This window comes from Anomaloglossus baeobatrachus, chromosome 5 (genome assembly GCF_048569485.1).
Source record: "Anomaloglossus baeobatrachus isolate aAnoBae1 chromosome 5, aAnoBae1.hap1, whole genome shotgun sequence".
NCBI classification, from domain to species: domain Eukaryota; kingdom Metazoa; phylum Chordata; class Amphibia; order Anura; family Aromobatidae; genus Anomaloglossus; species Anomaloglossus baeobatrachus.
The window spans coordinates 425,404,589-425,432,238 of NC_134357.1; the positions used below are offsets into that span (position 1 = coordinate 425,404,589).

Below are 27,650 nucleotides of genomic sequence, written 5' to 3' on the forward strand. Positions count from 1 at the left end.
CGTGCCCATCTAGTCGGAGTGTGGCCAGGAGTATCTATATTGCATTCTCGCGGCCATGGGACCACCATTCCTGGCTCTGACATAGGCAAATCCTTACAGCGCAATAATCTAATGTTTCTATTCTCTCCTGGCAGTATTATCTGATCTTACCTTACTTGACTTCATGCTGGCGATGAGTTACATTCCCTTGAGCCTCATAGAATATCATTTGCACTTTGTTATAAATTGCATTCAGCAGGCCGACCACAGTAGGGGTGTTGTTAAAAATGTTAATCTGCTTTGCTTAAATCTAAATAATGCCCTAATATAATGAATTCTGACTGCAGGTTCACCTCCGACGCGGTCACTGGAATTACTATCTCCATTATTTTATTTTTCTTCCCGTCTGAAAAGCCTTCATTGTCATGGTGGTTCGATCTTAAAGGTACAGGAGAGGGGTTTTTTTTTCTTAAACTATACCATAATCAGATAAAGCTGAGGATTTTCAAAATAATTTTTCTTCATTACATTTAAGTCAATTTTCCAGTTTGGGCCATCAATTAGAGTGACTAAAGGCCCCATTACACGCAACAACATCGCTAACGAGATATCGCTGGGGTCACGGAATTCGTGACGCACATCCGGCCTTGTTAGCGATGTTGTTGCGTGTGACACTTATGAGCGACCGCTAAAGATCCCATATACTCACAAAATCGTTGATTGTTGACACGTCGTTCATTTTCCAAATATCGTTCTCGTTCTGGACGCAGGTTGTTCGTCGTTCCTGAGGCAGCACACATCGCTACGTGTGACACCCCAGGAACGACGAACAACTGCGTTCCTGCGTCCTCCGGCAACGAGGTGGGAGTGACGTTAAGGCGGCTGCTCTTCGCCCCTCTGCTTCTATTGGTTGCCTACTGTGTGACGTCGCTGTGACGCCGCACGAACCTCCCCCTTAAACAAGAGTTTGTTCGCCGGCCACAGCAATGTCGTTAGGAAGGTAAGTTCGTGTGACGTGTACTAGAGATATTGTTCGCCATGGGCAGCGATTTGCTCGTGAAGCACGCACGACGGGGGCGGGTGCGATCGCTAGCGATGTCGCAGCGTGTAAAGCGGCCTTTAGAACCATGGCTTGCATAATAAAACCTGGGGTGTTACTCCACCATGTTCACCTACCGAAGCCAGTCCTTGTCCTCAATCTATACAATTCTACAGCAAAGGGATAAATGGACACAACAATGTCACAATCTAGAGATAATGCACATTGTATTTTTTTACATCATTGAGATGATATACATAGTATCGTCATACTACAGGGACAATTAACTCAATTAAATTACTGACATCACAGGGATGTCACAGTAATGGGATAATGCAAAACACAAACTCACAGCCCAGTGAGCATGCACATAATAATGTTACAATATATGGATACTCGATAATTGGAAAGAAACAGTGATGTTACAGTCTGCACAAAATATAGCAGACAAATAATGACACCGCGATGTCACAGTAATAATAACAATAATAATATCTTTATTTCTATAGCGCCAGCATTTTCTGTGGCGCTTTATAATGCAGGAGGTTCATATACAAACAAGTAACAGTTATAGAAAATACAATAATTAGAGTAAAAAAGACAACCTTGCTCGTGAGAGCTTACAACACATTAGTAATGCACACAATGATGTAACAATGTGAGTATGGCTCACAGTGATGTCACATTACAAGAAGAAGGTACAGGTGTAACGCAAACTGTATTCTCACACTACAAAGCTAGGCTATGTGCACACAGTGCGTTTTTCGCGGCGTTTTTGCGCGTTTTTCGGGTGCGTTTTTGGCCTCAAAACTGCATGACTTTGCTTCCCCAGCAAAGTCTATGAGTTTTCATTTTTGCTGTCCGCACACAACTGTTTTTTTAAGCTGCGTTTTTGAGCTTGAAAAGAAAAATGGACATGTCAGTTCTTTCCTGCGTTTTTCTGCGTTTTCCGCCCATGCAATGCATTGGAAAAACGCAGCAAAACGCAGAGATCAAAAATGCAGCAAAACGCAGCCAAAAACGCACCAAATTGCGGTAAAAACGCATGCGTTTTTTTTATGCGTTTTTTCAACGCAGGTGCGTTTTTGTGCGTTTTTAGCGGCCAAAAACATACAAAAACGCAGCGTGAAAAAAACGCAGCGTGCGCACATAGCCCTAGTGTGCGGGTATATTACACATGGTAATGTCAGAGTAGAGATGTAATCAATTAAAATAAATTATAGTACAAGACTAATGCACACAGTAATGTCACAGTACAGGAATAATGCATATATTAATGTCCATTAGGAAAAGTGTAATCATGAAGTAATCATTGATAAATGGAATATTACTTTCATTAGCCCCGAATAAAGAAAATAAGCCCTTGCTGTCTTGGAAGAAAGCTCAGGAGACTGTACCCTGGAACATCATCTTACTGTTGGGTGGTGGATTTGCCATGGCAAAGGGTTGTGAGGTGAGGAGCGGTGATCTGTCCAACCACATAAAACATTAACCCTCTTTCGCTGATGTGATGACTTATCTATTCGGTTGTCTTATGATACATCATATATACACGCGCATATCAATAAATAAGAATATCATCAAAAAGTCAATTTATTTCAGCAATTCAGTACAAAATGTGAAACATATTATATAGAGTCATTACAGAGTGATCTATTTCAAGTGTTTATTACTGTTAATGTTGATAATTATGGCTTACAGCCAATGAAAACCCAAAAGTCATTATCTCAGAAAATTGCTGCAGAAATTGCTTGAGAAAATGGTTGTAACCTTTCTACAGACATTCCCCAGCAAAACCTATGGCAAAAACAATTAGCTGTGTGCACACTGCGTTTTTTTCTTAAGAAAATTCTTTCAGTAGATGTTCTTAAGAAAAAGAATGAGCATGTCACTTCTTTTCTGCAGCGAACTGCGTTATTCACTCCATTTATGCCGCCCCCGTGCCAGCAGCCGCCGCTGCTCGGATCCGGACCTTCAGGGGTGGTGGCTCGAGGGTCTCCAGACCCGTGGGTCTTGCGAACACGCCGAATAAAATGGGGGACGTAGATGTACAGGCTAGGCTGTAATTGGTTCGTGACGCCACCCATGGTGTGTGGGGAGGTGGGTCACCACCGCTGCTGTTACGGGGCACCCGGGGGAGATGTTGTGCAGCAAGAAGTTAACCCCTCCGTGGGCAGGGATGGTGGCCCCGGGACCCAATGGCTCTGGTGCAGGGGGAATGACGACTGCAGGGGGTGTTGGTGTACTCACTTTCAGTAAAACACACGAATCTTTGGTAAACCAAGGTGGTGGTGGCCGGTGCTGCGGACAGTTGTGCTCGGGATCTCCCACCCGGCTAGTGGTCTCTATCCTTTTTCTGCACTGTTTAAGTAGAAAAGACTTCCTTGTACGAAACGTAGGAGTCCGCTCCCGGCTGGATGTGGCCTAAGGAGCCGTGCCCGCAGACGCTGGCTTGTGGGATCTATAGGCCCTGGCGGTGACCTCTTATCCCTAATCGGTGGGCTGTTGTCTTTTATGAGGGACTTTGGGTGGGACAGGACCTGGCCTCAATCGGTTAATTAACCAGTTCCAGTAGGTTCTGGTTCCTGGTTTCAGGGTCCGAGTACCCCCCTTTGTGCTACGGTTTCCGGGTCGGTTCCCCGTGTCGGTATTGGCGAGCTACAACCCTGGCCCGGTCCACCTCGGTTCCACCGAGCCATCTTCTCCTGTTGACGGAGACCACCGTCTGCCTCCTAGCCAAGGCACCATGGCTCCTACCCTGGTACCTGTCAGTTTGCTTCAGGCCTGACACACAGGCCTGACCTCCACTCTCACTGAACTCTAAAACTGATCTGCTGCTTTTCCCGCCCCGGGCAGTCTAAACCCCTGGGTGGGCGTGCACCAACCGCCTGGCCATGCCCACTGCTGTGTCTATCTGTCCCTAAGGGGGGTGACTAGGGTTTAATGGTTGGCTGTGTGTTTCCTAGTGAGGGAAGGTGTTATGCAGGGGCCTGTCTGTGACTACCTGGTTCCGCCAGGGCGTCACACATTGACTGTAATGTCATCATGAAATCACGCAGGGAATAACGTAGGTAGCAAATTCTGTGCGTTTCATTGCGTTTTCCTGTGTTATTCCCGCGTTATTTCACGTTTTTCGGGACATAATGTTCATCACTGCCTTGCATTTTGCAAGGAAGTGATGTCATTATGACAGGAAGAGGAAGCTGAGGAGAGAGTAAACACACAAAGATCACACTCAATCCCTGGACGCCGCACGGAAGCACTTACGTGTGACTTCCGTCAGGTGCCCGTGCAGTCTGTGTCCCACTCACTGCCAGCTCCGCAGCTGCTCGCATTGCAGTATCAGCAGCTTCTCACACTGCAGTGCGGGCAGCCGTGGGGATAACGAGTGCTGCTGTCAGGAGGTTATATGAGATCATTACCTGCTGTGACGATCTCCTGCTCTCCTGACATCAGCGCTGTCACTGCCTTCCATTGCCCGCCGCGTTTTCACGTCATGTCTCCCGGGCGGCCCAAGACTCTCACTAGCAGTGACGTCACGGGCTCCCATGTGTCGCTGAGAAAGCGGCAGGCAATGGAAGTCAGTGTACAGTCTCTTTCTCTTTATTTGACAGTGCTGATGTCAAGAGTGCAGGAGATCGTCACAGCAGGTAATGATCTCATCTAACCTCCTGACAGCAGAACTCGTCATCCCCTGCAGTGACCTGGGCTGACCTATTGATGTTAGCTCAGGTCACTGCACTACTCTCCCAGCCAATGGGGAACATCCTGTTCTTCGTTGACTGGGACAGTGACTATGGTATGGATCGTCGTGGGACCCCCTTATTGGATTATGCAAGACCCGGATTTGATTGTTCTTTTCAATAAAATGTTGAAAGAGGGAATGTTTTGGGGAGTGTTTCTTCAAATAAATTTTTTTTTGTTGTCTATTTTTTATTTCTTACTGACTGGGTTGGTGATGTCAGGTATCTGATAGACGCGTGACATCACTAACTCCAGGGATTGATGCCAGGTGACATTACACATCTGGTATCATTTATTACCCCGTTTGCCACCGCACCAGGGTAACAAGCACCAGGAGTTGGGGCAAAGCGCCAGGATTGGCACGCCTAATGGATGCGCCAGTTCTGGGGCGGCTGTGGCCTGCTATTTTTAGCCTGGAGAATACCAGACCACAGCTGTCCGCTTTACCTTGGCTGGTGATCCAATTTGGGGGGAGACTCCACGTTTTTTGTTTTAAATTATTTATTTAATGTAAAATAACAGTGTGGGGTGCCCTCTGTTTTGGATTACCAGCCAAGGTAAAGCTGCCAGCTGTGGTCTGAAGGCTGCAGCCGTCTGCTTTACCCTAGCTGGCTACAAAAGATATGGGAGACCCCACGTCGTTTTTTTTTTTTAATTCATCTATCCATCTTTCTATCTATCCATTATCTATCTATGTATCTGTCTATCCATCTATCTATCTATTTATCTATCAATTATCTATCTATTATCTATATTATTTATTGCTGTTAAAGCATTAACCCCTTCAGCCCCCGGGCACTTTCCGTTTTTGTTTTTTGCTCCTTTTCTTCCGATAGCCGTAACGTTTTTATTATTCCGTCAATCTTGCCATATGAGGGCTTGTTTTTTGCGGGATGAGTTGTATTTTTAAATGAAACCATAGGTTTTACCATATATTGTACTGGAAAACAGTAAAAAAATTCCAAGTGTGCAAAAACTGCAAAAAAAGTGTGATCGCACAATAGTTTTTGGGATGTTTTATTCACCGTGTTCACTATATGATAAAACTGATGTATCCATGTGATGCCTCAGGTCGGTGCGAGTTTGTAGACACCAAACATGTATAGGTTTACTTGTATCTAAGGGGTTAACAAAAATTAACAAGTTTGTCCAATAAAAGTGGCGCACGTTTTGCGCCATTTTCCGAAACACGTAGCATTCTTATTTTTTGGGATCTATGGCACAGTGATGGCTTATTTTTTGCGTCTCGAGCTGGCGTTTATAATGGTACCATTTTTGCGCAGATGCTACGTTTTGATCGCCTGTTATTGCATTTTGCGTAAAACTTGCGGCGACCAAAAAACGTAATTTTGGCGTTTGGAATTTTTTTGCCACTACGCCGTTTACCAATCAGATTAAAGGGGTTATCCGGCTTAATTTTCTTTTTTTTTATTATTTCCCTATGGGGCTACATTGGGGCAGGTAAGTAGATAGAGACCACTTACCTGCCCTGCTGTCAGCCCCTCTCCCCCGGCTCAGAGCGGTCATGTGACCGCTCCTGCCGCGATTTTGCTGCTTCCGGTCATTTCATGTCTACATGGGCAGGGCCATGTTGACATGCAAATGTGGAAACAGCATGTCGCCTCCCTGCTGGGCTGTACAGTGCGATGAGCCCCGCCCCCCTTCCCTGCACCCTCCCACACATTCCCCCACACCTCCCCCTGCACTGCTGTGGGGGTCCGTGACCTGGCGGCGGGGCCTGGCGGCAGCTGCCATGGTGTCAGCTCCAGCACCGGCCCCCCTGCTCAGGATCACACATTCAAATATACCGGCATCACAGATCACAGATGCCGGTACATTTGAAAGTGCTGATGAGAAGCAGCGCAGCGCTGCTTCTCATCTTGCACGCTGTCTGAGCTCTCTTCAGCACAGCGGTGAAGTCACCACTGTGCTGATATGTCTAGAGCACAGACAGCGCGCGAACGTGCAGGAGCGGCGGGGACCGATGACGGGTGAGTATGTACTCCCTATGGGGTGGTGTGTGTGTGTGTGTGTGTGTGTGTGTGTATGCGGTGCACAGCCCGATGTGTGTGTGTGTGTATGTATGTTTGTGTATGCGGTGCACAGCCTGATGTGTGTGTATGCGGTGCAGAGCCTGATGTGGTGTGGGGTGCAGAGCCCGATGTGGGGCTGTTATTTGCAATGCTGTAGTGCAGTGCGCTGCCCTGTAGTGCCCTGCCGTGCAGTGCGCTGCCGTGCAGTGCGCTGCCGTGTAGTGTGCTGCCCTGTAGTGTCCTGTCCTGTAGTGTCCTGTAATGTGCTGCCCTGTAGTGTCCTGCCCTGTAGTGTCCTGCCCTGTAGTGCCCTGTAGTGTGCTGCCCTGTAGTGTCCTGCCGTGTAGTGTCCTGCCGTGTAGTGTCCTGCCCTGTAGTGTCCTGCCCTGTAGTGTCCTGTCCTGTAGTGTCCTGTAATGTGCTGCCCTGTAGTGTCCTGTCCTGTAGTGTCCTGTAATGTGCTGCCCTGTAGTGTCCTGTCCTGTAGTGTCCTGTAATGTGCTGCCCTGTAGTGATCTGTCCTGTAGTGTCCTGTAATGTGCTGCCCTGTAGTGTCCTGTCCTGTAGTGTCCTGTAATGTGCTGCCCTGTAGTGTCCTGTCCTGTAATGTGCTGCCCTGTAGTGTCCTGTCCTGTAGTGTCCTGTACTGTGCTGCCCTGTAGTGTCCTGTAATGTGCTGCCCTGTAGTGTCCTGTCCTGTAGTGTCCTGTAATGTGCTGCCCTGTAGTGTCCTGCCCTGTAGTGTCCTGTCCTGTAGTGTCCTGTAATGTGCTGCCCTGTAGTGTCCTGCCCTGTAGTGTCCTGTCCTGTAGTGTCCTGTAATGTGCTGCCCTGTAGTGTCCTGCCCTGTAGTGCCCTGTAGTGTCCTGTCCTGTAGTGTCCTGTAATGTGCTGCCCTGTAGTGTCCTGTAATGTGCTGCCCTGTAGTGTCCTGTCCTGTAATGTGCTGCCCTGTAGTGTGCTGCCCTGTAGTGTCCTGTAGTGTCCTGCCTGTAGTGTCCTGTCCTGTAGTGTCCTGTAATGTGCTGTCCCGTAGTGTCCTGTCCTGTAGTGTCCTGTAATGTGCTGCCCTCTAGTGTCCTGTCCTGTAGTGTCCTGTAATGTGCTGCCCTGTAGTGTCCTGTCCTGTAGTGTCCTGTAATGTGCTGCCCTGTAGTGTCCTGTAATGTGCTGCCCTGTAGTGTCCTGCCCTGTAGTGTCCTGTCCTGTAGTGTCCTGTAATGTCCTGCCCTGTAGTGTCCTGTCCTGTAGTGTCCTGTAATGTGCTGCCCTGTAGTGTCCTGCCCTGTAGTGCCCTGTAGTGTCCTGTCCTGTAGTGTCCTGTAATGTGCTGCCCTGTAGTGTCCTGTCCTGTAGTGTCCTGTAATGTGCTGCCCTGTAGTGTCCTGTCCTGTAGTGTCCTGTAATGTGCTGCCCTGCAGTGTCCTGCCCTGTAGTGTCCTGCCGTGTAGTGATGAGAGGTCAGTGCTGGGGCAGAATATACTGACAGGGAATGTGTGTGCAGGGGGCGGGCAGAGGGTGGGGCTGGACACTGAGGCCGGGCGGTGACAGCTGTGACTGGGAGGTTTTGCACAGGAAGTGGTCAGTTTGCTGGAGCTGAATGTAAACAAGAAGCTTCACAGAATAAAGGTATAATTCAAGAGGAACAAAAGTTAGAAAACAAAAAATAACAATGTAGGGGTGATTAATATGACAATACAGCACAGATTAGCTTAAACTCAAACATTTTTGTTATGTCGGACAACTCCTTTAATTGATTTTCTATTTTGATAGATCGGGCATTTCTGAACGCCTCGATACCAAATATGTGTATATTTATTTATTTTTTAACCCTTTAATTTTCAATGGGGGGAAAGGGGGGTGATTTGAACTTTTAGGTTTTTTGTTTTTTTTATTTTTTAAAACTTTTTTTTTTACTTTTTTTTTTATTTTACTAGTCCCCCTAGGGGGCTATAGCGATCAGCAATCCGATCGCTATTATCTATCTGCTGATCACAGCAATACAGCTGTAAACAGCAGATTCAGTCACTTTGTTTTTCCCTCTGCTCTTGGCCGAGGGAAAACGAAAGTGAAACATCATAGCTGCAGGCGTCATCACATGACCCTGTGCTACGATGGCAACCACTGATAGTCACGTGATAAGACACGTGACTTCCGGTGGGGGCGGCGGTAAGTAAAAAACATGGCCGCGCGCATTTAAATCTTGCTGACTTTGGCAGCAAGATTTAAGGGGTTAATGGCCGCGGGTGGAAGCGATTCCACCCGCGGCTAGCAGGCACACATGTCAGCTGTTGAAAACAGCTGAAATGTGTGCCGATCCACGCCACCTGCCCGCGGCAGGGGGCGGGGCTTAACGGGACACGATCCTGGACGGATGGATCTGTCCAAGGTCGTGAAGGGGTTAAAAAACGCAGGGACCAACCTGCAAAAAAACGCACCAAAAACACACCAAAACCGCACCAAAATGCGGTAAAAACGCATGCGTTTTTCAGTGCGTTATTGGTGCATTCTTTAACATAGGTGAGCTAACCCTTCACTCTCAAGAAATTTCTTAAGAAAAATCCTTTTTCTAGTGCGCACAGAGCCTAAGAACAAATGAAAAAATGATTTTAAACTCAGAAATGTTGGTACTTACTGAAAAGTGTGTACAGTTAATGCACTCAATACTTGGTCGGGGCTCCTTTTGTATGAATTACTGCATCAATGCGGGGTGGCATGGAGGCGAGCAGCCTGTGGCACTGCTGAGGTGGTATGGAAGCCCAGGTTGCTTTGATAGCAGCCTTCAGTTCGTCTGCATTGTTGGGTCTGGTGTTTCTCATCTTATTCTTGACAATACCCCATAGATTCTCTATGGGGTTTAGGTCAGGCGCGACTTTGCTGGCTGACCAATCAAGCACAGTAATACTGTGGTTATTAAACCAGGTATTGGTATTTTTGGCAGTGTGATCAGGTGCCAAGTCTTGCTGGAAAATGAAATTTCCATCTCCAAAAAGCTTGTCGGTAGAGGAAAGCATGAAGTGCTCTAAAATTTCCTGGTAGACAGCTGCACTAACTTTGGTTTTGATAAAACACAGTGGACCTACACCAGCAGATGGCTCCTCAAACCATCACAGACTGTGGAAACTTCACACTAGACCTCAAGCAACTTGGATTGTGGCCTCTCCACTCTTCCTCCAGACTCTGGGAACTTGATTTCCAAATGAAATGCACAATTGACTTTCAGCTGAAAATAACACCTTGGACCCCTGAGCAGCAATCCAGTTCTTTTTCTTCTTAGCCCAGGTAAGACGTTTCTGGCGTTGTCTATTGGTCATGAGTGGCTTGACACAAGGAATGCGACAGTTGTATCCCATGTCCTGTATATGTCTGTGTGTGGTGGCTCTTGAAGCACTGACTCCAAAAGCAGTCCACTCCTTGTGAATCTCCCCCAAATTTTTTATTGTACTTTTTCTTAACAATCCTATCAAGGCTGTGGTTATCCCGGTTGCTTTTGCACTTTTTTCTACCACACTTTTTCCTTCCAGTCAACTTTCCATTAATATGTTTGGATACAGCACTCTGTGAACAGCCAGATTCTTTAGCAATGACCTTTTCTTTGTCGCTCCATTGGGAGACCCAGACAATTGGGTGTATAGCTACTGCCTCCGGAGGCCACACAAAGTATTACACTTTAAAAAGTGTAACCCCTCCCCTCTGCCTATACACCCCCCCGTGCATCACGGGCTCCTCAGTTTTTATGCTTTGTGTTGAAGGAGGCACACATTCACTCATGCTCCCATTTTAGTCAGCAGCAGCTGCTGATTGTATCGGATGGAAGAAAAGAGGGCCCCTAACAGGGCTCCCGGCATGCTCCCTTCTCACCCTACTAAGTCGGCGGTGTTGTTAAGGTTGAGGTACCCATTGCGGGTACACAGGCTGGAGCCACATGCCGTTTTCCTTCCCCATCCCTTAGGGGCTCTGGGAGAAGTGGGATCCTATCCGGTCATCCAGGCACTGGGACCGGGCTCCCTCCGCAGCCCCTTTGGGATTCTGACGGACAGGAGACTGAGTATCATCAGGGACAGGGCCCTGCATCTACAGGTACTCTGTGTCCCCTTGGGGACGGTGCATGGAGCACTTTGGCCTCAGACGCTGCAGCGACTGCGGTGTTGGTATGAGACCGGGACTACCGCGCCGACCGCGCCTGCTTGCCGGACGCGGTTTTAACTTTAGTCCCCGGCTTTTGCGGCCTAGTGCCTTAAACTCCCGCCCCCGGGCCTGCCAGTCAGGGGTAAGGGCGGGACGGTCGGTCTGACGCCGACAGTGAGGGCTGGAGCACACTTAGCTGTCCTCCTCCCCCCTCACTAATCACTCTGGGGCACCAGATTCCCGCACTTTTGTAGTTACGCCCACGGCTCCCTCCTCCCCTGTGAACGCCGACAGCCATGTTTTAAGCACATTCTGCCGGTGGAGGACTTCTGGCTGCAGCTCTGGGAGACCCGAGGCAGGGAATCTGGTGGCCACACACCGCTTGAGCGGTCGGTAAGCCACACCGGTCACCCGGTGCTGGTCCCCCTAGAGTGCCGAACTGTATTTATATATATTATATTTGTATACATTTTCTCGGTTCGGCTGTACTGTTAGCTTGTGGCTATATATCCCTCAGTGATCATTCTCCTGGGAGACAACAGCATGTCGTTCACAAGGAGCAAGGGTGCCAAGACACAGGGTTATTTTGCAACCTGTACCTCTTGTGCGGCTATGCTACCTGCAGGTTCCACCTACCCTCACTGTGAGCAATGCTCGGGCCCTGTGGCACTCGCTCAGCCGGAGCCTGGGGCACTGGTGGGACCCTCGGCCCAGGTAGAACCGCCGGCTACCCCTGTACAGGTGGCAGGGACAGAGTTTGCAGTTTTAGCTGAGAAACTCTCTGAGTCACTTTCACAATCCATGGCTCAGTCTATGGACAAATGGTCTGCTAAGATACTAGAAGTCTTGCAGTCCAGACCGGCCCTTACACAGGCCCCGGGCACTGCGGGATCGCCCCCAGGCCCCTCTCGGTCTGCGACGAAGCGTGCTCCTGGGGTGGCCTCTAGTTATTACGTGGAGGACTCCGGCACGGACCGCAGTCCCAGACCGGCTAAGCGGGCTCGCTTAGAATCTTCCCCGACTTCATCACGCTGTTCGGGGTCTCAGCTTGAGGACTCTCTAGAGGATGAGGCGGAGGTCGCAGCCCAGGACTCTGACCCTGACGTTGCTCTCAATCTTGATACACCTGATGGGGACGCCATAGTAAATGACCTTATAGCGTCCATCAACCAGGTGCTAGATCTTTCTCCCCCAACTCCACCTATAGAGGAGTCGGCCTCTCAGCAGGAGAAGCACCAGTTTAGGTTTCCCAAACGTACTCGGAGTGCTTTCTTCGATCACTCTAACTTCAGAGATGCTGTCCAGAAACACAGAGCATTTCCGGACAAGCGCTTTACTAAACGCCTTAATGACACACGTTACCCCTTCCCCCCTGACGTAGTTAAGGGTTGGGCTCAATGTCCCAAGGTGGATCCTCCAGTCTCTAGACTGGCGGCTAGATCCGTAGTAGCAGTGGCTGACGGTTCATCGCTCAAGGATGCCATGGACAGGCAGATAGGGCTCCTAATGAAATCCATCTATGAAGCCATAGGCGCGTCCTTTGCCCCAGCCTTTGCAGCAGTGTGGGCACTCCAGGCTATCTCAGCTTGTCTGTCTGAGATTAATGCGGTCACCCGTACCTCTGCTCCGCAAGTAGCGTCTTTGACTTCTCAGGCGTCGGTATTTTCATCCTACGCCATGAATGCTGTCCTGGACTCGGCTAGCCGTACAGCGGTAGCATCCGCTTGGCCATGTGGCTACGCGAATGGAAGGCAGACTCTGCTTCCAAGAAGTTCTTGACCGGTTTGCCTTTTTCTGGCGACCGATTGTTTGGCGAGCAATTGGATGAAATTATTAAGCAATCCAAGGGAAAGGACTCGTCCTTACCCCAGCCCAAACCAAAGAGACCTCAGCAACGAAAAATTCAAGCGAGGTTTCGGTCCTTTCGGCCCTCAGCCAGATCCCAATCCTCCTCGTCCAACAGGCCACAGAAGAGCCAGAGAAACTCTTCGGCATGGCGGTCTAAGTCACGTCCTCCAATGACCGCCGGAGGCACCGTCTCCAAGGCGGCCTCCTCATGACTTTCGGCCTCCCCAAACCGCATCCTCGGTCGGTGGCAGGCTCTCCCGCTTTTGCGACGCCTGGTGGCCACATGTCCAAGACCGATGGGTGAGGGACATTCTGTCTCACGGTTACAGGATAGAGTTCAGCTCTCGTCCTCCGACTCGTTTTTTCAGAACATCTCCGCCCCCCGAGCGAACCGTTGCACTTTTTCAGGCGGTGGACACTCTGAAGACAGAAGGAGTTGTGATCCCCGTTCCCCTTCAGGAACGTGGTCGAGGTTTTTACTCCAACCTGTTCGTGGTGCCAAAAAAGGACAGTTCATTCCGTCCCGTTTTGGACCTCAAATTGCTCAACAGACATGTGAGAACCAGGTCCATCGGTGGCTGGAGGGCAGGCAGATCCGCATACAGTCGGACAACGCCACGGCGGTCGCGTACATCAACCACCAGGGCGGCACTCGCAGTCGTCAAGCCTTCCAAGAAGTTCGGCGGATTCTGCTGTGGGCGGAGGCCACAGCCTCCACCATCTCCGCTGTTCACATCCCGGGCGTAGAAAACTGGGAAGCAGACTTTCTCAGTCGCCAGGGCATGGACGCAGGGGAATGGTCTCTTCACCCGGACGTGTTTCAAGAGATCTGTTGCCGCTGGGAAACGCCGGACGTCGATCTCATGGCGTCTCGGCACAACAACAAAGTCCCGGCATTCATGGCACGGTCTCAGGATCACAGAGCTCTGGCGGCGGACGCCTTAGTTCAGGATTGGTCGCAGTTTCGACTGCCTTATGTATTCCCTCCTCTGGCAATGCTGCCCAGAGTGTTGCGCAAGATCAGGTCCGACTGCCGCCGCGCCATCCTCGTCGCCCCAGACTGGCCGAGGAGGTCGTGGTACCCGGACCTGTGGCACCTCACGGTGGGTCAACCGTGGGCGCTCCCAGACTGACCAGACTTGCTGTCTCAAGGGCCATTTTTCCATCTGAATTCTGCGGCCCTCAACCTGACTGTGTGGCCATTGAGTCCTGGCTCCTAGCGTCCTCAGGGTTATCTCAAGAGGTCATTGCCACTATGAGACAGGCCAGGAAACCAACGTCAGCCAAGATCTATCACAGAGCTTGGAGGATCTTCTTAGCCTGGTGCTCTGATAAGGGGTTTACCCCCTGGCCGTTTGCCTTACCCACGTTTCTTTCCTTCCTTCAATCCGGAATGGACAAGGGTTTGTCTCTCGGCTCTCTCAAGGGACAAGTATCGGCGCTTTCCGTGTTTTTTCAAAAGCGTCTAGCCAGGCTTCCGCAGGTCCGCACGTTCCTGCAGGGAGTTTGCCACATAGTCCCACCTTACAAGCGGCCGCTGGAACCCTGGGATCTCAACAGGGTTCTACGGGCTCTTCAGAAACCACCTTTTGAGCCGCTGCGGGATGTCTCTCTATCACGTCTTTCGCAGAAGGTGGCATTTCTAGTGGCAGTTACATCACTCCGAAGAGTGTCAGAGCTTGCAGCGCTGTCATGCAAAGCCCCCTTCCTGGTATTTCACCAGGATAAGGTGGTTCTGCGTCCGGTCCCAGACTTTCTCCCTAAGGTGGTGTCCCCTTTTCATCTCAATCAGGATATCTCCTTACCTTCATTTTGCCCTCATCCAATTCACCAATGTGAAAAGGATTTGCATTTGTTAGATCTAGTGAGAGCACTCCGGATCTACGTGTCTCGCACGGCGCCACTGCGCCGTTCTGATGCACTCTTTGTCCTTGTCGCTGGCCAGCGTAAGGGGTCGCAGGCTTCCAAGTCAACCTTGGCTCGGTGGATCAAGGAACCGATTTTTGAAGCCTATCGTTCTTCTGGGCTTCCGATTCCTTCAGGGCTGAAAGCCCATTCTACCAGAGCCGTGGGTGTGTCCTGGGCATTGCGGCACCGGGCGACGGCTCAGCAGGTGTGTCAGACAGCTACCTGGTCTAGTCTGCACACTTTCACGAAACACTATCAGGTGCATACCTATGCTTCGGCAGACGCCAGTCTAGGTAGGCGAGTCCTTCAGGCGGCGGTTGCCCACCTGTAAGAGGAGGGCCGTTGTCGGCTCTTTTTATCGGGGTATTCTTTTACCCACCCAGGGACTGCTTTTGGACGTCCCAATTGTCTGGGTCTCCCAATGGAGCGACAAAGAAGAAGGGAATTTTGTTTACTTACCATAAATTCCTTTTCTTCTAGCTCCTATTGGGAGACCCAGCACCCGCCCCTGTTTCCTTCGGGCTGTTTGTTCTTTTGTGTACACATGTTGTTCATGTTGAATTGTTCTTTTGGTTCATGGTTTTCAGTTCTCCGAACATCCTTCGGATTGAATTTACCTTAGACCAATTTATAAGTTTCCTCCTTCCTGCTTTTGCACCAAAACTGAGGAGCCCGTGATGCACGGGGGGGTGTATAGGCAGAGGGGAGGGGTTACACTTTTTAAAGTGTAATACTTTGTGTGGCCTCCGGAGGCAGTAGCTATACACCCAATTGTCTGGATCTCCCAATAGGAGCTAGAAGAAAAGGAATTTACGGTAAGTAAACAAAATTCCCTTCTTTTGGTTTATCCTCCTTGTGGAGTGTGTCAGTGACTGCCTTCTGGACATCTATCAAGTCAGTAGTCTTCCCCATGATTGTGTAGCCTACGGAACCAGACAAAGGGACCATTTTAAATCCTTTGGAAGCCTTTGCAAGTTTTTTGTGATAATTATTCTAATTTTCTGAGATAATAACTTTTGGGTTTTCATTGGCTGTCAGCCATAATCATCAACATTAACAGAAATAAACACTTGAAATAGATCACTCTGTGTGCAATGACTGTATATAATATGTGTTTCCCTTTTTGTGTTGAATTACTGAAATAAATAACTCTTTGATGATATTCTAATTTATTGAGATGCACTTATACTGTATATAGTAATATGCAGGTGTTACAACCCTTCTTTTAGACACCTGATTTATTCACATTCACCTTCTTTTGTATCTGTGATCTTTTGTCTATTTGTTTTTCCTACATGCATGTTGGGTATTGCCACTCTCTTTTAGGCATCTGGTTTATCCACGTGGATTGGAAGTCGCTTGCAACCCCTTGAAGGCCTTCCACCAGCGCTCGCTGTCCTCCTTATTACCATCCTGATTGCTTCATTTACAGAATTTGCCAGCAACACGGCCACCATCATTGTTTTTCTCCCTGTCCTGTCTGAGCTGGTGAGTGGGTTAATACTGAAGGGTGTCTGATGGGAGGCATGATAAAGGGCCATTGTCTCATACACATATGACTGAATTGATGAATGTTTGTCTTATGAGGCTTTTGAAGTTTAATATATTTTTGACCACAGAAGGATTCTACCCACTCATTAAAAAATTAAACCAACCTATCAAAGAGATTCACCTGTGTAAGATAGGGATCACTCATAAAAAGGGAAGCACCCATCTCTCAAAATAATCCATTGTTCCACAATAGAAATCCACCCACCCAGAAAAGGAATCCACTGACTCACAGATCAAAGTAGTCTATTCAATCATGAAAGAAATCCACCCATCAAAGCAAGACATGGATCTTCCCACCTAACAAAAAAAAGATTCACTCACTAATAAAAAAAAAAATCAACCCACTTATAAAAAAATCCATCTACAGCAGTTCAGCAAAAAAATGTGTGGTACCCTTGTCTGGTGACCAGTCTGGTCTTCCTTCACTAAAGGCTACTTTACACACTGCGATATCGGTCCCAATATCGCTAGCGTGGGTACCCGCCCCCATCTGTTGTGCGACACAGGCAAATCGCTGACCGTGCCGCACAACATCGTGCAGACCCGTCACACATACTTACCTGCCCGGCGACGTCGCTGTGACCGGCGAACCGCCTCCTTTCTAAGGGGGCGGTCCGTGCGGCGTCACAGCGACGTCACTGAGCGGCCGCCCAATGGAAGCGGAGGGGTGGAAATGAGTGGCCGGAACATCCCTCCCACCTCCTTCCTTCCGCATTGTGGCCGGGACGCAGGTAAGGAGAGGTTCCTCGTTCCTGCGGTGTCACACGGAGCGATGTGTGCTGCCGCAGGAGCGACGAATTACATCGTTACTGCTGCAGTAACGATAATCGAGAATGGACCCCCATGTCACCGATGAGCGATTTTGCACGTTTTTGCAACGATGCAAAATCGCTCATCGGTGTCACACACAACAACATCGCTAATGCGGCCGGATGTGCGTCACAAATTCCGTGACCCCAACGACTCCGCATTAGTGATGTCGCAGCGTGTAAAGCCCCCTTAAGTCTAATGTGACTACATGACCTGATGTCATGTGAGGGTTTCTGCCTAGGCCTCAAATAACGTCTAAAGGGTGCTTTACACGCTGCGACATCGCTAGCAATAGCACCCGCCCACATCGCTGTTTTGTCATGGGTGTGATCGCTGCCATAGCGTACAATATCGTTACAGCAGCATCACACACACATACCTGCTTAGCGACGTCGCTGGAGACACTGAACAATCTCTCCTTTAAGGGGGCGGTTCGTTCGGCGTCACAGCAGCGTCATTAAGCGGCCGCCCAATAGCAGAGGAGGGGCGGAGATGAGCGTCCGGAACATGCCGCCCACCTCCTTCCTTCCTGATTGCCGGTGGACGCAGGTAAGGAGATGTTCGTCGTTCCTGCGGTGTCACACATAGCGATGTGTGATGCCGCAGGAATGACGAACAACCAGCGGCATGCACCACCGATATTATGAAAAAGAGCGATGTGTCAATGATCAACGATTTTTGACGTTTTTGCGATCGTTGATCGTCGCTCCTTTTAGTCACACACAACGATATCGCTAACGGCGCCAGATGTGCGTCACGAACACCGTGACCCCGATGATATATCGTTAGCGATATCGTTGTGTGTAAAGTACCCTTAAGAGTCTAATAAGTGCAAAAGGTACCCAAATGTCGGTCAGTGGTTGTCGGACGCAGAATTGATGACTGCCCTGGCCATGCTGCCATAGAAAGCAGAAATGGATTTGTTCAACTCTACTCACAAATCATAGTTTTTTACATACATATTAAAGTAATGTACCCCCATAATAAGGCTATATTCCCACAGGGCGTTTTTGCTGCGTTTTATTTCTGCAGCAAAACTTTATCTTGTGGCAGGAAGTCTCCTGGTGGTTTTCTGAGTTTTTGGTGCAGTTTTATGACTTTTTCTGCGTTTTTTTTCTGTGTTTCTTCCACTTCCTCGATGACTTGTTGGTAGTGATGGGCAGACCCCGTGCGGGTTTAAAAGTACCCGAATGTAGAGCCTGAAACTCGGGTAATAAAAAAAATAAAGTAAAAATAAAGAAAAAAAATACAGCATTCGCGCCATACTTACTGATTCTCCAGCACAGCTGTAACTGCTTCCGGGGACTCTCATTAGCCTCATACACAATCACTGCTTACTCCCCATTGAGATAGCGCCCCCCAGCCTAAGTGGCAGCTAGTGTGACTGCTTCCAATCACAGGTGCTGTGTGCGTCTATATCGTGGTATAAAATAAAAAATAAATTAAAAAAAATTGGCATAGGGTTCCTCCATATCATGATACCCAGCACATATAAAGCATATCGCTACAGAATGCAGACTCCAACCATGCGCTTATCTTATCTGTGTATAAAAATAAGAGGAACCGCATGTGGCTTTTCAAAAAAAAAAAACAAAAAACCCTATTTAAATAAATAATTTTAAAAACGGTGTCCGGTCCCTTCCAATTTTGATACCCAGCCATGGTAAAGCTGACAGCTGGGGGCTGGTATTCTCAGGCTGGGGTGACTCATGCTTATTGTCTTTTATTTCAAATAAAATATTTTTTTTGGTATTTCTGTTTTATTTCTTTTCACTGACAGATTAGTATTGGGGGGTCTCATAGACTCTCCTCATTACTTTTATAGGGCTTTGTTGCAGATGTGAGCTGACATGAACCCCTTATTACCTCGATTGCCACCGCACTAGGGTAATCGGGAAGAACCAGGTAAAGTTACAGGATTGTCACATCTAATAGATGCAACAATCCTGGGCGACTGCAGGCTACTATTTTTAGGTTGGGGGGGATGTCGGGCTTTATCATGGCTGAGTGGGGGGGACCACACGCCAGTTTTTTACATTATTTACTTAAATGATTTAAAAAAAAAAAGCGCATGCGGTTCCCCTTATTTGGTGCACAGCCAAGATAAACATGTGCTTTATCTGTGCTGGGTATCATAATACAGGGGGACCCTACGCCAATTTATTTATATACCGCGATAGGGACCCGCAGACAGGGTCTGTGATTGCAAGCAGTCAGATGCTGTCACACAGGGTGGGGGCACATCTGACTGCAACCAATCACAGAAGCCAGGCCTGCAGGGGAAGCAGTGCATATGCATGAAGGCTAATGAGTGGCCCCGGAAGTAGAATGAGTGGCCAGGAGTTACTGCCGCACCGGAGACTCGATAAGTATGGTGCACTTGCTGCAATTCCCCTATCCTTCCTACCAACATCTTTAAGCGCCGGATTCTGGTCCCCATAGACTTATATGGGAACTGGCATCTGGCCAGATTTCAGGGATCAATTCTGGATATCTGTGAGTCCGCCCATCACTACTTGTTGGGTGAAAAACTGTGACAAAAACACTAAAAAGTATTGACATGCTCTTTCTTTCAAAAACGGAGCAAAACTCAAGTAGGTTGACAAAACAGTAAGAAAAAAACACAGGTGTTTTGTGTGTGTGAGATTTATGGAATCTCATAGACTTTGCTGGGACTGTGAAGGCTTTGTTTTATTAGCATGGATATGCATAACCAGAGCAAAAAACATGCTAAAAAAGTTAATCAAAAAGGCCCTGTGTGAAAATATCCTAAAGGAATCTACCTATTCATCAGTACAACATGCTCACTCATCAAAGAGTAACAACAATGTATACATAGAATCTTAAATTGAGTATCTCTCTGCTGTTTTAGGCCATACGTTTGAAGGTAAATCCATTGTACCTAATGATTCCTGGTACTGTCGGCTGTTCCTATGCATTCATGCTCCCTGTGTCTACACCTCCCAACTCTATAGCATTTTCCACTGGACATTTGTTGGTGAAAGACATGGTAAGTATATGCGGATGCAGTTAAGCTAATTGTTTCGATCCAATAAAACTCCATGTAATAAGTGATAAGGTTGTCCTGCTGCCATTATTTTAAATTATTTGTTATATTTGTTTTTTTATAGGCTAGAACTGGACTATTGATGAACCTGATGGGTGTCCTGCTTCTTAGCTTAGCTATGAATACTTGGGCCTCAAGTTTATTTCAGCTAGGCACCTTCCCTGACTGGGTTGGAATCAATTTGGACAACAGTACTACCTTGGCTGCTACTACATATAACATGACCACTGGGGGATAACTGTGCGAGCTTCACACCTTCATCGACGATGATCACAAAGACTGACATTGATGACACTAATGTTGAAATAAGTTTGCCTGTAACTCTAAAAACAAAATGGCTGCTCTGTATCTGCCACTGGGTCACTTTCAAAGACTACAATATTTTTGGTATTTGATTATTTGTTTTTAATTGTTACACAATTGTGTATATCATCAACAATTTTACCAAAATTGCAATAAGATAGCAGTCATATACTGTATATAGGACTGCATGTATCTGATGTGTCATATACCTCAGGTCAACTATTCATTTAATGTGAACTCCTTCTCATTGGATCCTTATAGGATACCATGGATAGGACAAAATACCTTAGAGCCTTAAAAGGGACCAAATCCATCATCAGTGGTAAATTAACTTTTTAGATGGCATCAAGAACACCAGTCTATAAGGAAGTGTTAGGTATGAAACTGATGAAGGACTAATATTGGTCTACTGAAGGTCCTTGCAAGTCCAACAGTAGATATCTCTTTAAAAGAGACAATCTCCAAGAAGTCATAGATCTCACCATCAAGGAGATATGTTATCTTCTCTAGTGGGTCTTTGGGTCAGTGTTTTGAACACAAATATTACATCTTATTTGGTGGGTCATACCCAAGTGTCCGGTGCCTCGAAGAGTGAAGAAAGGTTGAACTTGATGGATCTAAGTTTTTTATGAACATGTAACTATGATCCTATCTTTGGATTATTAGTAATAATAGGATGTTTCTTTATTCTGGTTCCATCAGAGTAGAAAGAGCTAAGGGTTTCTTCACCTTTCATGGTGGAAGATAAAGGAGGCATGACTCTCAGAGAAGGTAGCCCACTGTGAGAAGGTAGCCCACTGTGTTAACACATTGGATCTGATTTGAAACGAACAGTTTTCTTCATCACTATAGTCCTATGTCATCTGTTGTGTTGCCACCTTTGTGCCCAGGTGCAATGAGGGCTCTATATAGACAAATGTTTGAGTATTTGTGTCTTTTATATGGCTGTGTTCACACATTGTGAGTGCCCTACAGATGAAGTGTGTCTGCAATGTGGACAAATCTACGCTGACAGCATTTAAAATCTATTTAATTGTCAATGGTCGTGCGGTTCAGCAGCTAAATGGCATCATACTGCACGGCCATTGACAGTGAATCTGCTTTTAGCAGTCATTTTCATGCATTAGGTCTGTAACGTGTGATCCCTGCCTAAATAATGCACTAAAAAGGTGCCGATTTGTAAATATGTTGCGTTGTATCATATGACGTATTCATATTGGATGATTGCGTCATTGTGCATAGCTTATTTTGGAGATTTTAATATGCTGTAGAAATTGATGGAAACATTTTCTTTTTGTTCATGTTTGATATGTTGATTGTGGCAAGTTTTATCCAATGTATTTCATAAATCACTGTAATGTATATGCCTCATTCAGAGAAATGTAACGCAGCCACATTTTAGGGCCAGACTGGGAACCACCTCCAGGTGAATTGAAGTAAACTAAAGCCAGCCACACACAAAATGGCCATTGGCTGAATAATGCCTCAGCCAATCGTTCTGCTGGCAGCCATCTCTCCCATAGACAGAAGCGCTTATTTGGCTGAGCGCTCCTGTGTTCTCTATGAGAGCCGCTGCCAAGAAGGATCAGAAATCCAAAATCGGACAGGTCCGATCCTTACCTCTCCCAACAATCAGTTCTTCAGGGCCCCCACACAAGTCAGTAGGCCGAACCCATCGATATTGTTGGTTTCAGCCGACATTGGTCTAATGTGTATGGGGGGGGGGGGTTAGATTTAGTTTAATTCACTTAACAGTGTGGGTTTTGGGTCTTGTGTATGTAATGTGTCTGCCTTATGACATCTGAATGGAGCTTTATATGGGTTTCAATCTTGATGGCTGCTATTGTGGACATTCCATGTACAGTATTTGGTGACTATAGCATGCTATAGATCTGTATGGTGTTTATATTTGTATTTATCTTGTTCTTTCTGTTTAGTAGCGGGACAAAACATTAAAGGGGTTAGTCCCATGAACTAAGTACATTTTTTGTTATTAGATCTTAAAATAATATTAAGTTCCTCAATTGGATGTGTTTAAAAAATGGCCCTGTGCTGAGATAATTTTATATATGTGTCCTGGTATGTGCTGTGTAATGAGTCCAACCATGCAGAGCTGCTCCAGTTCATTGTCTGTACATACCACAGCTCCTGGCCAGGGGAGGAAGTCACTTGTGATAAGTGAGTATAGAGATGAAACAGAAGAGGGCTCACAGCTGCTACCTTCTAAGGGTACTCATTCCCCTGTCTTTCTTGTCATTGGAGCCAGTCCAGTAAGCTCTTCTTAAAAAAAAGTCAGTGACACGTGCACAGCAGCTGCTGCAGGGTTGGAGACTTGGCAGAAACACTCACTCCTGTATTACTTCAGGCAGGGAAATGTGTTACCTCAGACAGGAAAATGTGTTGCCTCAGGCAGGAAAATGTGTTGCCTCAGGCAGGAAAATGTGTTGCCTCAGGCAGGAAAATGTGTTACCTTAGGTGGGGAAATGTATTCTTTCAAAAAGCCATAGCTGTGAGCCCCCGCTGTTTCGTCTGTATACTCACTTATCATAAGTGACTTATATTTCCTTCCCTGGCCATGCTCTTGGTATATGCTAATCTTGAACTGGAGCAACTCTACATAGTTGGACACAATGATAGTACAAAGCATGGACTCATTTATAGGATTAGCTCAGCACAGGATCATTTTTTTGTAACACATCCAATTATGGAACTTTTTACCATTCCAATGTGTATTGATGAAAATGTACTTTGTTCATTGAACAACTCCTTTAAAAGGAGTCAATTAGCCCCCAAACACATTTCAAATGAACTACTTAGCCATATAGGCTACTTTGGCTTAATAGTCATTTCCTCTATTGTACAGAAAAAGATCTTTATCCAACATGTAAATTTGAGTGCATAGTACATGCTTGACATGGCTGAGCAGTCAGTACATTGTTCCATCCCCTGATTTAGCATGCTTAATCACCTCTCACTCTAATGTTAACTGGCTTGTCCTGGATGAGCACCACCTGATGTGAAAATTTCATGCATGTGATCACTGTGTTAGCAGCAGAGTGCGCTCATGAATGTGATCACTGTGTTAGCAGCAGAGTGCGCGCTCATGCATGTGATCACTGTGTTAGCAGCAGAGTGCGTGCTCATGCATGCGATCACTGTGTTAGCAGCAGAGTGCACGCTCATGCATGTGATCACTGTGTTAGCAGCAGAGTACGCTAATGCATGTGATCACTGTGTTAGCAGCAGAGTACGCTAATGCATGTGATCACTGTGTTAGCAGCAGAGTGCGCGCTCCTGTATGTGATAACTGTGTTAGCAGCAGAGTGCATGCTCCTGTATGTGATCACTGTGTTAGCAGCAGGGTGCGCTCATGCATGTGATCACTGTGTTAGCAGCAGAGTGCGCTCATGCATGTGATCCCTGCGTTAGCAGCAGAGTGTGCGCTTATGCATGTGATCACTGTGTTAGCAGCAGAGTGCGCGCTCATGCATGTGCTCACTGTGTTAGCAGCAGAGTGCGCTCATGCATGTGATCCCTGCGTTAGCAGCAGAGTGTGCGCTTATGCATGTGATCACTGTGTTAGCAGCAGAGTGCACACTCATGCATGTGATCACTGTGTTAGCAGCAGAGTGCGCTCATGCATGTGATCACTGTGTTAGCAGCAGAGTGCGCGCTCATGCATGTGATCACTGCGTTAGCAGCAGAGTGCACTCATTCATGTGATCACTGCGTTAGCAGCAGAGTGCACAGTCAGATCACTGTGTTAGCAGCAGAGTGCGCAGTCATGCACCTCTCTCTTATCTCTAAGCTAAGGCTCCTCTCCACACAGTGAGAGGCCTGTGTGCAGGCCCCTGGCCAGCACTGATACAGTCACACCCAGCACTGAAACAGCTCACACAGCGCTCTCTCATCTTTGCTGCATTTGTTACCCTGTGTGGTGAGCAGCTGAAGCAAAGATGAGAGAGTGCTGTGTGTGTGTGACCGCTCCGGCACTGAAACAGTGAGCGCATGCAGAAAGTTTCCTCTTCACACAGCTTTCTCTGAGCAAACCAGCACTGTCATTCACCATAGAGGGAGGTAGCAAGGCAAGAAAAATCAAGGGACACTGGGTTTCCAGCCACGTTAAGTGTGCACCAATAACCCAATTTGCACAGTGAATAAAAACATTTGCTGCACTACGTAAGGAACAATTATTAAACTAAAGGTATACATTTAATAATGGCTAAAATGGGTATGTAGTTAGTTTGAAATGTGTTTGGAAACTGACAAATTGCCTTTTAAGGGAATCTGTCTGCAGGTTTTTACTAAGTAACCTCACAGCAGTATGATGTAGGGACAGAACCCTTGATTCCAGTGATGTGTCACTTAGTTTACGGGGTGCAGCAGTTGTGATAGAATTGGCATAACCCCTCCCACACAACTGATTGGCAGCATTGTTTATTACATTGTTTATTCACATAAAGCTGGTATCAGTAGTGGGGAAGTGGTTGGACAAAGAGGCATGTGGAAATTTGTCCTGTAGTAATTATCTCCCACTGATAAAACACTGATTTTATTGAAACAAAAGCAGCCTAGTAAGTGACACATCACTTGAATTATCATGGTGCTTGCAGATTACATAGCAAAATCTTGCTGACAGATTCCCTTTAACGGGGTAAACTGACTGAAGCTGAGTTGTATTATATGACACAGCTAATGGAAAGGAGTGATGCTGTTTTTCATACAAACCCTTAAATGTGAACATTTAGTGAATAAATAAATTAAATTATTGCTTTATTTATTTATTGTGCTATATTTATTTTGAGGAAAAGTCCTGATGGTCCACAATTTCTGGTAATCTCACATTGGACATAAGGCCTTGCAAGATCACTCTGGCAGAGCAGTGGGCCGTCTCCTATGTGGTTACCCTGCCATCATCTGCGCTCGCTGACTCTAGGATCTGGCACTGGTCCTCTATAAGAGCTCCTAAAATCCTACATCTACTTAACACCAATATACAATCCTTTGGTGGTGTTTAATTTTCCATAATCCCGTATATATGTCAGATTATTAGAATTTTCTGTAATACATTCAGACCAGAGTTCTAGAATATATTCTGCAGCTGCCGTATAACCTGTCGTCAGTCGCTCATCAGGAAACAAACTTACTCCAAAATGATGGCTGACCGCTTACATCAAAACTAAGCAGCGCCTATGTAGCAACACTTTCTGTATAGAATGATGGAGCATCTCCCAAGTCATGATGTATATTTCTGTTACAAACAACTTTTTGGGTATCTTAGGGGTACTTTGCACACTACGACATCGCAGGTGCGATGTCGGTGGGGTCAAATTAAAAGTGACGCACATCCGGCATCGCATGCGACATCGTAGTGTGTAAAGGCTCGATGATACGATTAACGAGCGCAAAAGCGTCGTAATCGTATCATCACTGCAGCGTCGGCGTAATCCATAATTACGCTGACGTGACGGTCCGATGTTGTTCCTCGCTCCTGCGGCAGCACACATCGCTGTGTGTGAAGCCGCAGGAGCGAGGAACATCTCCTACCGGCGTCACCGCGGCTTCCATAGAATATGCGGAAGGAAGGAGATGGGCGGGATGTTTACATCCCACTCATCTCCGCCCCTCCGCTCCGATTGGCCGCCTGGCGTGTGACGTCGCTATGACGCCGCACGACCCGCCCCCTTAACAAGGAGGCGGGTCGCCGGCCAGAGCGACGGTCGCAGGACAGGTGAGTCCATGTGAAGCTGCCGTAGCGATAATGTTCGCTACGGCAGCTATCACAAGGATATCGTTGCCGCGACGGGGGCGGGTACTATCGCGCTCGGCATCGCAGCATCGGCCTGCGATGTCGCAGCGTGCAAAGTACCCCTTAGACCCTTCATCAGACTTAAGGGGGCTTTACACGCTATGATATCGTTAATGTTTTATCGCCGGGGTCACGACGTTAGTGACGCACATCCGGCGTCATTAACGGTATTGCAGCGTGTAACACTTACCAGCGACCTTAAATGTCCTCCAAAGTGGTGAAAATCGTTCAGCATAGAGAGGTCGTCATAAAACCAAAAATTGTTAATGGTTGTTTATAGATGTTGTTCCTCGTTCCTGCGGCAGCACACATCGCTGTGTGTGACACCGCAGGAGCGAGGAACCTCACCTTACCTGCGTCCCGCCAGCTATGTGGAAGGAAGGAGGTGGGCGGGATGATAGTCCCACTCATCTCCGCCCCTCCGCTTTGATTGGCCGGCCGCTTAGTGACGTCGCCGTGACACCGAATGCACCTCTCCCTTGAGGGAGGGATTGTTCGGCAGTCACAGCGCCACCGCCGACCAGGTAAGTGCGTCTGACGCTGCCGTAGCGATAATGTTCGCTGCGGCAGCGATCACACGATATCACATGCATGACGGGGGCGGGTGCTTTTGCGTACGATATCGCTAGCAATTGATAGAAATATCGTAGCGTGTAAAGCCCTATTTATGAAAAAAAATATACAAATGTGTAAGTTACACAATACAAAAATCCATCTGTTTAAACTACAGTATACAAAAGTCTGAAAACTGAAATAACTTAGAAAGCAATAATAGTAATGATGCAGGAAATGAGGGTAATTACAGATAATGAAAAAATGTCATATAACAGAAAAAATAAAGCAGGATGTACAGACTGGGAAAAAACTGTTAACAGGATTTCTTATGCTGCATGGGATACAATAATAATAGTGAGACCATTATATATTATACAAAATGCTATCTCTGTTCACTGTACTATGGGGTTGGGATATGGGCCTGAAGTCTATAATGTGTGCCGTAATCCCATCTGGTGTGAAAAACTAGACCACTGGAGCATATATCAAAAATACAACCATAGCTATAATGCCATGTGTCGCGGGCGAGGAGGACGCCGCTGCTGCGCTTGCTAACGCTCGGGTCCGGCGCAGCTGCGGCTGGTGCTCGGTGGCTCGAGCGGTGGGCCGGATCCGGGGACTCGAGCGACGCTCCTCGCCCGTGAGTGAAAAGGGTGGTTGGTTTGGGGGATTTAGTCCGTGACGCCACCCACGGGTTGTGGTGAAGATGGGCACCACCGCTGCTGGTGACGGGGATCCCGGGAGCGATGGTAGGGAGAAGCTGGGATGTTGTTTTCCCCCTCCGTGGGTAGGGGTCGGTGGTCCCGGGGCCCAGTGGTGTGACGGGGAGGCAGGGTTGGTGAGGTGCAGGGTTGCAGGGACAGCGCGGCGCGGTGC

The 27,650-nt window shown here is 47.5% G+C and overlaps 1 protein-coding gene across 1 annotated transcript in view; it reads left to right on the forward strand.

The window, feature by feature from the left end:
* The window catches only part of SLC13A3 (solute carrier family 13 member 3), a 65,224-nt gene extending 40,066 nt beyond the window's left edge, over window positions 1–25,158 (forward strand). The window contains exons 9-13 of the mRNA XM_075350343.1: window positions 327–424; window positions 2,359–2,471; window positions 16,006–16,167; window positions 19,913–20,050; window positions 20,172–25,158. Of these exons, the coding sequence (XP_075206458.1) occupies window positions 327–424; window positions 2,359–2,471; window positions 16,006–16,167; window positions 19,913–20,050; window positions 20,172–20,345 (685 nt within the window). The 3' untranslated portion in view covers window positions 20,346–25,158. The remainder of the gene's footprint in view (window positions 1–326; window positions 425–2,358; window positions 2,472–16,005; window positions 16,168–19,912; window positions 20,051–20,171) is intronic.
* Window positions 25,159–27,650: the final 2,492 nt, after the last annotated feature.